This window comes from Capsicum annuum, chromosome 4 (assembly GCF_002878395.1).
Source record: "Capsicum annuum cultivar UCD-10X-F1 chromosome 4, UCD10Xv1.1, whole genome shotgun sequence".
Lineage (NCBI taxonomy): Eukaryota > Viridiplantae > Streptophyta > Magnoliopsida > Solanales > Solanaceae > Capsicum > Capsicum annuum.
The window spans coordinates 171,832,221-171,844,256 of NC_061114.1; the positions used below are offsets into that span (position 1 = coordinate 171,832,221).

Here is a 12,036-nt window from a genome sequence, read left to right on the forward strand (position 1 = left end):
TGCAAACTGATGGAAATGGATGTAGAGACGAACCTCATTCCAATTTTGTAAAAACTCTTGAACATACATCTCTACAATATTACAACTATATAATAGATCTTAATCATTTTGATCCATTCAAACTCCTTATATAAAGCAAAATTATGAAAACAACCGCACGAACTGATTAAAATTCAACCTAAATAATTGACTTGATGTTGGAAATCCGTAAGATTAGAATCTTGTTACGCACAAACTTCAAATGAAGTCCAAGTGTCTTATTTGAGCAAATTATTTGACGTTTATGTAAATAACGCATATTATATATTTACCTTAGTATAAACACCGAGTCGACCAAACACCAAATGCATCTCCATCAAAGTACAAGCAGTACCCCATTTAGACTACCAAAACGTGAGTGAACAGCCAGCACTTTGCTTAGCCACCGTAAAGACAAAACTAAGAAATTCTGTTTCTTTTGTGGATTAGAGACGGGGTATCAATGTCTAACAGGTAAATACAACTACTGACAGAAAACACAGAAAAAAACTCGAGCACTGATACCAGATTTCCTCCATATAGGTGAAGTCCTCATCTTTAGCATCCAGCCACTCCAAAAGCCAGCAACCACAACAATCAAAACTGTCTAACTAATACAAAAACATAGGAGTCAGGAGAGGAGAAATAAAGTGATTGCATTAAGACACATTACCATAGAACAAGTGATAATTCTACCAGCTCCTGAAAGTACTACAATAAAAATTCCTCCCACACAATCCACGACTATATACACTCATGTTCCGGAGTGGTGGCAGACGTACAGCATAGGATGGGCAAGATCTCAACAGGCTGGTCGTTTACAAATGCCTCAAAAGGCTACAAGTGTTCGCCAAGTCACTCCTGGAATGTCCTATTCAAGTCTGTTAGTGCAAATAAGTAGAGGTATTAAACCAGACATAATCAAGTTAGACGAATCTTATGCAACCTCAGGTGATATAACATTTCAATCATGAAATTACTGTGCTACATGTTTTCCTTCTCTCGCAGATCACTAAAACGGAAGCAAGCCCTGCAATGCTCTCTTCAGGAACCATATCTACTCTCAGTGTGCAAGGCAAACTCATGTTATCTTGGCAGCACAAAGCAGCGGCATGAAGACCAAATATGCAATTACAACCACAAGAATGCACCCCTATATTCTGAAGGATATTGTTACTTTGTTCATACCTTCTAGGCCACAGCCAAGTCAAAACCTTTAGGGAGATGTTTTCCAGTCAAACTGAAGGTTATTGAAACCATTGACTGCTCCTAGACCACTAAGTAGCTGGTTCCCCAAATCTTGTTGCTGTTGAGTCATACCTTGCTCTCGTGACATTGGCATGCCTACTCTCCCATTCATTGACATGGAATTATTACCTAATGCAGACCGGATTCCATTGACCATTGCAACCTGGCTCAGTCCATTGCCCATGTTCCCATATCCTGGCCCCATACCTATATTAGCATTTGCTGTCCCATTCCCAACAAAGCAGCTACTTCCGTTAAGAATGGAATTATTAGCAGTTGCTATCAACCCATTTACACTTTTCATATCATTCCCCATGGTACCACCACCTACGAGGCCACCTCCACCAAGTTGAGAAGACATCATCATTTCATGTATGATCTTTTGTACAGAACTCTGAGAGTCATTAGCATCAATATCACTGGAAAGAGTGGGTTGATGCATTGAAATATTCGGGGAACTGGCAGAATTCACGTGCGATCCTGATGATAAGCCACCATGTGATGTTTGTGGTGGATTGCTTGATGAACACGGTGTAGGAGATTGAAATGTGGATGAATTTGGTTGAGACTGTGGCATTGTATTTGAAGAACTTGGTGAAGGCATTTGAACAGCATTTCCTGCATAAGGGCTGTTCACACCATTTCCTGCATACGGACTGCTCACACCATTCATTGGGGTCTGTTGCCTAGAGTTCATGGAATTTTGGTGCAGTAGCCGGGCAACAGTACTACTAGACGATGTAACAGATGACTGGTTCAAAGAGTTGTTTACACTGGGAATGCCATTGCTGGAAGCAAGTTGCATTGCACCAGCCTGGACAGAGCTCTCGTGGTTTGAGTTACTGGCTGTCTGCTGTTGTTGTTGCTGCTGCTGCTGCTGAGACTGCGGTGGCGTCTGCTGCTGCTGTGGCTGAGATTGCCCCTGCTGCTGCTGAGACTGATCCTCAGATGGTTGAGTTGCACCCTGTACCCCAGCTGATGAACCATTCCTCCGAGGAAACTTAGTCAAGCTCTCTGAAAAGGCCAAATTTCAAGCACAATTGTAAGGTTTAAAGAATTGCGTCAACCCCAACACCCATGCAGTACTCACAGGCTTAAGTTCATAAACTACAAAATGCACTATTTTACATTCAGTAAGTTAAATGCACAGGGAATAAAATCCGCATTCAAACAGTCAGTTTGGATTTTTTCACCTGTACATTAGGTAGGTTTTACCAGTTTCCACCTCAAAAGCAATTTCATCATCTTTCGTGAAAATTTGACAGATAAATAACATTCATGCCAAGTGATGAATACCACCAATCAATCCTAATATCTCTAAACCATCAAACTACAGAGAAAGATTAGCCCCTGCAACTTCACTTTTCATTTTTGAGATTAACTGGGGGTTTTAGAAAACCTTAAATTAGCAGCAGAAACAAGTAAAAACATAAACGAGCAGAACTTACCCATAGGCCCTGTCCTTGTCTCTCTGCTGTAGTCAATCAAATCTTTCATGCTATTGACCACTTCTGATATCTGCAATGGCACCAGTACACAGTAAATTATAAAATTATATCCCCTAAGACGTTTAATTAAAGGGAAGATCAAGGTAAAAGACAATAACATCAGGAAAGTAAACCATTTGAATGCACTTTCGGTCAGACTATCTAAAACTTTAAAATTGAGACACTGGGAAAAAGTCAAGGCTACGTGCTTAATACTTGTAGCTAGACCCTTGATGACCCACTGAAATAATACTGTAGAAATACCGTAATCTCTGAAAAGTGAAGGAAAACATTTCTCAAAAAGGAAGAACAGAATACGTTAGGAATCTCTATCCTAAGGCCAAAATATGTTCCAGCTACTTCATAGTTCATACATTAATCAGAGTTATCTGTAGGAATTTCTAATACTGACAAAAGAACAATGGCCAATTTCCCTAAGCTGCTAAATGCTACAAAATCTGAATTTCGACCTTCACTTCCAGCTTTGCTTTGAATTCCATAGGAAGATAGCAGATTAAAAAGAGAAAGGGCGAAGAGGATTAGGAAGTTGGATAGAACTGGTTGAGTCAAATATCGCACACAGGAAAGGCAAACCATAACCTGGTAGCGAAGTTAAATAGTCTTAACAGAAACGATTTGCAGTAATATCCCCATTGATATGATCGGAGTATCTCCAAACAAATCCAAAAAAAAAGACCAAACCCAAAATAAGACCCTTCCAACATAAGAACAAGGTGCACACCTGAAGGCATCGCACGTATCTCTTTGTATACCCTAAATCATTAACCAACGGAACTTCCAAAGCTTTTGCCAACTGACGAGCTGAGGCAACGAACCTGAACCAAAATTAGATGTCAAACCTCAGAGGTGCTATTACTTAGAATTGAAATCTAAGTACAGTACATGATCATTAGTTTTCAAAAAATAAAGTACATGATTATTAACAAATACACAAGCATAAAATCATTTTCTACAATAAAAGAATCCATACATATGATTTCAACCCTTATATATAGATTGTTTCTGATTAAGATTGAAGGTATTAAAAGGGTACAAGGTAGAACTAAAATACTATGGAGAGAAGTAGCTCCCAAAAGTTTGCAATTTCCCGATCCAATGCAGCCTCAACTAGGAGAGAACATAATAGACACAAATTATCCAAATAGCTGACAACGACGCATTAGGACTAAGGTTTAGTACTGTTGTTACACTTATATTAAATCTGACCTTTGCCAATAGTCATTATAGTCAAGTTGGAGTGTGGTAATGCAATGCAAGAAATATTGTGAATAAATAAACTCAAGTTTTAGAATAATCCTAACTTGCGTTGAACATATTATTAATGAGCAAAGTAGCATCGGATGATTAATACAGTTGAATGGTTACAGAGGATTTGGATTAACAAGGCAGAGCCAATCTTCTTTCGGATTGCGGTAGTTGTTGATAGATTGATTATGCATTGCCTGTTCGTAATAACAGTCATCACATAAAAGGGGTATGCACGTAATATCTTCCCCTCATCTTTCCCCTTTACCCAACATAGTTGTAGCTCTTCAATTTATGTAGGTTCACTCCTGAACAACTAGATGTGTTTCATACCCCCTCCCCACCAAACACACAGCATATATATATCCACTAGTATTTCACCTTTTATCCTCATATTATTCTATTGGAAGCTCCATCACATCACAGAACCTGAACGGCTCCCCATTCCCAAATCCGCCTTTCCAAGTCCACAAATATGTCAGAAGATCGTTGACAGAAGTTTGATGAGCTTCTTCATTTTTTTATAGAATACAGACTTAACCTCTTCTTTTTTATATTTTGGATAAGGTCAAACTTGACCTCATTTTATGATTGGCAACCAAGAAATATCTCATTTCTGTTTGAATAATGTAGAGATTGGACAAAATGCAAATCTATAACCATACTATTGAGACAACAAGAGTGAGTGTGTAAGATCAGTATTTTGAAGCTGGGGGAAACACATTATATTCATACATTCCCTGTTACAGTTAATCGACCATCTTCAAGAGGATATTACTTGCCAAAAGAGTTAAAAGCCTTTTTTATAACACTAGTTCAAAGCCATTATTTTCTTTTTATATCAGGAAATGGAAAGTCGAGCTTTCAAAACCCAAAAAGACACTCTTTTTAGTTAATAGAAACATTTTAACAATTAGTTCTGCATCCAAATATATCAAATCTGGGGAAAGGTTGATCAATAATTTGTGTGGCCTAAAGCCAAACTTTATAAGAGGCCTTATGTTTTTATTTGAAGCCTATAGATTCTAGCTTTTTGAGCTAAAAGTTGTTAATCATCCCTTTTTACAATTGTTTCTCTAATAATTCTTTTACTATTCAAAATATGATCAAATATATGCATCTTTCATGAAACGTTATCTAAAGAGATCCTTTTTAGATTGTATTCAAATTGATTTCTCTTTTTTATATAAATTTTGCATAACGTTATTCATATTTTCTGGTTAAACATTTGAATTCTAAGATATAACAAAAAATAATATATACTTATAAATACAAATATAAAACAAAAAGGAAACAAATGTCAACAACAACAACAACAACAACATACCCAGTGTATTCCCACCTAGTGGGCTCTGGGAAGGGAAAGGAAACAAATGTCAAATTAAAAAAATATAATAATAAGTTAAGACAATAAACCTGTTTTTAGAAGTAGATAATTTTATTTAAAAATAGAATTTTACTACTTGAATTTGCTTATTGCGATGCTTAAAAAGGTTTTTTTTTTTTTTTAAATGAAGGAATATGTAATTTAATTTTTTGAAACAGGTAACTTGGAATGTGTAATTAAATTTCAATGCACTCGCTGTCATTTTTTAGAGAATAGATAGCTTCTTAGGAAAAAATTGCAGAGTACAAACTTTATTACGAAAGACGAAACGGGAGATAATATCACCGATGTAAAATCAAACTACCCAATTGTCATCACTAATCAAATGGTTAATAAGTACTTTTCTTTTCAATAAAGATCTTATTCTTTATTTTCTTTAAGAAAGTACATGTACTTTGAACAAAAAATAATATAAAACCTACAATTCCTTTAAAAAAGGAAGGAATGGGGCCTCAAAATCTAAGAGGCCTAAAGCATGTATTTGAGTGGCTTTGGCCTTCGGCAGGCCCTGATCGTGGGTATCATCTAGACATTCATATTTATGGTTCTAGGGGAAAATGAGCTGACCAATGATAGCACTCAAAACCAAAAACAATTGAGGTAAATCTGCTACAGCCGTACATATAGCTAAAAACATATACTCCCCAATCTGTTTAAATTTGTTTGTATGGTTTAGACCTGACATGGAGTTGGGTAAAAGAAGACTCTTGAATCTTATGGCTTTAAACTTCAGATATGTAGAACGTATTAAAATACCCTTTAATGTTGTGGTCTTAAGCATGTCATGTGGAAAGTTGGAATCAAAGAGTTGCCAAAAAAGGAAAGAGAGATTCTTTTTGAAAGAGACTAAAAAGGAAAGTAAGACAAACAAATTGAAACGGAGGACTTGTCTAGTATTTGAAAAATAGATTTCATTTTTACTTTTCACTTTTAACATATCAAGACAAGACACATTACTTTTTTCCAGCTTTACCCTCAAGATTAGTTAAACATTCCCCAAATCACTTTCCAAGACCGAAGACTATACATCAATTTAGATGGGTATTATGGTAAAATACTCATACTCAACGTTGTTTCTTAAGGGGTCGTTTGGTAGAGTGTATTTGAAAGCTAACGCATGCATTAGTTTCATGTGTACTACTAATACCTTGTTTGGAATACTTTTTCACCCTATGTATAACTAATGCTTGCATTAGTTATAAACACTATTGTGTATTGAGGTGTGTATTACTAATGCCTCAAAATCTATGCTATTAGCAATGCAATGGATCCAATGCATGCATTAACATGATTAAAGACACTATTATCCCTCAAAAAATTTTCCACATCCTTTCCGACATAGATATGGAGGGTATTTTTGTAAAAAAAAAAAAAAAAATTTAGAAATTATTTAATTCATGTTATTTTTAATACATCAAACCAAATTTTGTATAAGAAAAATACAAGCACAACTAATGCAAAGATAGCTAATACAAGCATTACTATTACAGGCATTACTAATACAACATATTTTGTATTATTTATAATTATACACTCTACCAAACGACCCTTAAGGGGGATGCAAGGTCCAAAAGGGACAAGTAAAAGTAAACGGAAGGAGTATTTCACAGCAAACTCATTACGAATGTCACAGCCTTAACATCCTAAACTCCCAAGTTGAGTTTGCTAACAATGATTGGTCATATGGAAGTGCCAACATAGACCCGACCCTATTAAAGAAGCCCAATCCCTAGAAATACCATTTTTAAGCTATCCAGCACATGAGACAAACCCACCATTATTACCTACTTAACAACTGGAATGCACGATGAATCGCTAAGAAAATAACTTTTCAACACAGCGAGATATATGTGCTAGGTCAAAATAGTTAGGCCCCATCAAGAAAGACACAGCACAACATTGTTAGATCTAACATTTCATACAAAAACCTGTACCATAAAATATCAGGGACTCACATATTGCAGTTATTTTGCAACTCAGAAACAGATGCAGTAGATCCATTTTGGGTGGTGGCCTGGTACTTCTGAGCTGCAGCACCGAGTTGATTCACCTACACATAAAAATCATGAAAAACAAATGAGAAAGATGCAAAAGCCTCTGCTACTACAAGCCACTGCATTCAGGCAAGACAAACAATTTGCTAGAAGATGTGACAAAACCAAAAAAGAAGTTAAAGCTCAATGAAGGACAGGAAACAAGAATATGAGAAACTTTATCAAACACATTCTGAAGAGAAATCTAATTAATCTGTCTTGCAGTCAATTGGAAGGTGTAACAGAATGATAGTGAATTAAATGCTTCAACAGTAACCCATCATCTAAAAACTTACAAACTTTATACAAAGATATTCAACAAACCTACCAATATGTGGATCATGCATGTGCAAATATAATTAAAGATGGAAAATAAAAAGCAAGTCAAAGCTCTTATATGTATTTAAAATTAATAAAAGTCATAATGAAAAGGAAGAATAGATAAGGAAAAAAAACATACTCGGCAGGCAGTGTTTGAGATACATAACTTTACAAGAGCAAAATCTTATACGATATAGCATCTCAATAGATCACATTTTCATCAATTTCATCTGAAAGGGTCATTAACAAATAAGGACCTCATTTTTTTATTTTTTTATTTTTAATAAGGATCTCATTTGAATATGACATATGTACTTGACTGGTAAAATGTTTCTGCACCCATATAAATGGTAAAGGAAAGAATTACTTTTTCAAAACCCGATTAGCAAACAGAAGCATAAAAGTCAGGTTAGAGCTGAATCATGACTTCACATAGATGAAGGTAAATAAGCAGTGCAAAGCAACATTGGTTAACCTGAGGTATCAACAATCTTCTAGGGATTAACTCTTCGTGACGTCGAGCACAAAATTCCCAAGAGACTATCTGCCAAGTTGACAAAAAGGAAATCAGATAAAAGAAATAAGAGACATTTGTCTGCACCATGCAATGTCTTAGTAACTGATTGTTAATAGGCACTGTTAATGAAACAAAATGCTATCATCTCTTCAATTAACCTTCAGATCAGGTTGTGAAAACACTATTCGAAGCTGACCATCACGGACAACACGAAGTTGCTCAAAAACACTCTCCTGAATTGCTTTTGCATAGTCTAGGACAATCTGTCCAGATGAATTCTGATACTCGCGAGGCATATCAACATAGAGTAGCTCTTCCAAAGTCCCACTTTCATATTTTATCTTGAAAAGCCTGGGCAAGACTTCAGCAGTCGCTTCTGAATGAACAAGTTTAGAAACATCAGATGCCAATAAGGATTAGACTGTGAAAGGATAATCATATGGGTGCATAAATTACAAGTTAATAATGGCTTTGTAAAGTCATGAAGAAGCATGAATCTATTTTCATTTATTTATTTTGAAAATTGGTAATTTATGAAGAAGCATGAATCTTGAAGACAACAAAAGATTTAAAACCAAACGGAACATACCAAACCCACGGCCTGGCTTGCGGTTGCATATTTCACAATGCCATACATCCTGCAAATTATGAATATAATAGTGGTTACTTCTAATTTCTATACAATGAAAATGAAAAAGTTGGTCTGCAGCGAAACTGCACAACAATTGAGTGAAAAGTCCAAATTAGTTTCTATAGAAGCGGTACATGACTTGCTATAGCCACAATTTTTCACTGAATAAGAAGATTTCTTTTGTTGATTACAGAAAATTCATTACACAACCAACCTGAGGAAAAACACCAGTGGTCTGCCGACCACTTCCATACATAGAGACACACCACTTTTTCTTGGCATTTGGAGCAAAATACTCTACCACAAATTTTCTCCAGAACTCTATGTTATTGTCCTATAAAGAAAGAAGTGCCAATGTTAAATCATAAGGTGTATCCAAATAAAAGATTGAGATCACAAAGCTTGTGTGGCAGGGTACAGAGTGTTATTGGCCACATAGAAATTATAGTGCACAGAGCTTTCTTACTTCAGGTCTGTGCTGCTGCTGATACAAATAATGAGTCAGCCGACGAGCACACATCCCAGGCTCATAAGATGGTTTTACGGGAGACCTTATAGCATGATTCTGGGTTTGAAATTGCGGTTGAAGTGGGTTTCTCTGCTGAGGAAGACCCTTGAGGAGTTGTTGTTGTTGCTGCTGTTGCTGGAGCTGCAAAAGCCTCTGCTGGTGGAAAAGCTGAGCAGCAGCAGCAGCTTGAGGGGACTGCTTGGACAAGTGAAGTAACTGCTGTTGTTGCTGCTGTTGCTGTTGCTGTAGAAACAGAGAGGGTGAGGAATGTTGTGGCTCCACCTTCACATTAGTAAGGCCTCTCATACTTTGAAGCTGTTGCGGCTCCTGCTTTACAGTTGCCATATTTCGCAGTGATTGCAACTGCTGCGGCGTTTGATCATTGGTCACCTGGGGCTCCTGTTTGACCGGTCCCACGCCTCCCAATCCACCTCGTATGGATTGAAATTGCTGCTGCTGTTGCTGAGTTTGGGAATTGCTAGGTCCAGAAAATTGCTGAAATTGTTGATTATGTTGGTAATTCTGGGAATCAATCTGTTGGGACGGTGATTGGTCAGTTAACATCTGGTTGCCAGAAGGGCTAGGAAACCGTTGTCCCTGAACTTGACCTGAATTTGGATTTGCTGTCATGGCGGATGAGACAAATGATGTTGAAGGAGTATTAAATCCCATACCATTCCCAGCAACGGACAGTGGATCAGACTCGGCCCCATTATCAACTCGTTGAGAGATTCCAGGTCCAGGAAGCCCTGGATTAATACCACCATTTCCTAAAGACTGATGTAGCAGAGACGAAACGTTCGGAGCATTTCCTAGAATATTCATGTTGCCAAACTGGTTCCTAGGTGACACAATAGAAGGAAAACCACCACCCTGTGAAGGTATTCCACCCCCTTGACCAACCATCAAACCAGAATTTGATCGCAATAATGAAGATGTAGCAGGTTGAGCACCTCCAAGGGGATTAGGAGGTCCCGGAGGAACCATATTTTTATGCACTGACAACAATCTACACACACTTAACCACCTATAGAACTCTAAAACATATGAACCCTAACAACCCAGCTCTAGAAACTTAATATTAACTCTAAAAAAAAATTACACAGAACAATAAGCAGAACCTACAACACGAATTAGCTCAATCACCGATTTATTTTCCCAATAATTACACATTCCAAAGTCACAATTTTGAGTCAAACCAAAGGGTGAACCCTCACTGCTGCGCATACCTAATTGTCTATCACAGCTAAAAGCTTTAACTCTTAACATCCTAAAGCTTTCCTTTTTCTACTCAAGTAACTATCTTTATCCACTCCTGCAAAAACAGAACAAAAATTGTCAAATTTTATCAAAATTTTCCTTTTCTTCAAAAAAAAAAAAACATAAATAAACTCAAATCTCAACCAACGCAGTAAAACTGCAAAAACAAACTTCATTCGTAATCATTAATCAAAATAAAAATAAAGCAGCTAAAAGTGTACAAACCCACAAAACTTCGAATTTCATCAGAAAAAGTAACTATACTAATTAAAAACAGCATTAGAAAAATAAAAAAAACCGCTATTCAATATTCACATCTTCACTTGATCAAGCCCTAAATAAGCCAACAAAGTGCAAAAGACAAGATCTACAGCTCAAATTATCAACAACACCTCGAGTACCAAGCTAAAAATTATATATAAAAAAGAGTTACTTAAACACACACTCACAATCAGTTATATATAATATATATTTATGTATCTATATGTATGTATATATAGATACAGATAGAGATAAGCATGTATACATAGGGTATGCAGCGAAAGCTTCACTTCTTTGGGTTGGAGCTTGGCTCTTTCTAGTGAAAAAAGTTTCAGCAGAGAGAGAAGAGCGAGAGAAAGAAGAGTTTTCCCTTTGAGTTTCTGCGCTGTCCTTTTTAGAGAGAGAAACATAGAGAGAGAAAGAGAGAGTTCTTGCGGACGTCAAATTTGTATTCCGTCCGATTGAATAAATTTTTCTTCTTTTCTTTTTAACTTTTTTCTCTTTCTTTTTTTCTTCTTCTCAATCAAACCAAGTCAAATCCTCTCTAGTAGGGTGGGGGAATGTTCAGTTGTACATGCATGTGCATTATATGGAAATAGTTTATGACCATGGATGTCAACATTGAAGGGGATGATGGAACTATTTTTTATTTTGACATCTCTAGTGGATCATATTTATTTAAAACACCTTAAATAGATTAAACTGTTTTACTTTAACACTTTTTATCTATTGGCAAAATGTGTGTAGAACACGTCGTAAAGGCATGTCCAAGCCTTATTATTGCTGATTTGACATAAAAATGCAGCCCCTGATGGTAATTTTTCTCTTTGCTCTCTTTATATCACCTTTGTCATTTCACCGTTCAAAAATAATCCTAATTTCTTAAATTTCTTCATTCTTCTTCAACTTCCCTATTTAAATTAAACTTCATACTGGTATTCGAATCCGCGCGTTGCGCGAAAAACATACATTTTATTTACTTGATCATACTATAATTTTTTTTAATTACTTTGTCACTTATGATCAAATCATTTTATGCGCAATAAGGGAAAAAATTCATCCAAATTATTAAATAAGAAGATATGAATACTCCAAGTAG

General features: G+C 36.3%; 1 protein-coding gene across 1 annotated transcript; it reads right to left on the reverse strand.

The window, feature by feature from the left end:
- Positions 1-439: 439 nt before the first annotated feature.
- On the reverse strand, positions 440-11,487 carry LOC107867736 (transcriptional corepressor SEUSS). Its single transcript, XM_016714112.2, has 10 exons — positions 11,203-11,487; positions 9,375-10,731; positions 9,123-9,242; positions 8,867-8,915; positions 8,436-8,653; positions 8,236-8,304; positions 7,362-7,456; positions 3,496-3,589; positions 2,715-2,784; positions 440-2,280 (listed from the first exon to the last, which is right to left on the reverse strand). Exons 2-10 carry the CDS (start codon positions 10,401-10,403, stop codon positions 1,235-1,237), a joined length of 2,790 nt encoding a protein of 929 aa, XP_016569598.2. The 5' UTR covers positions 10,404-10,731; positions 11,203-11,487; the 3' UTR covers positions 440-1,234.
- Between the last annotated feature and the right edge of the window lie 549 nt (positions 11,488-12,036).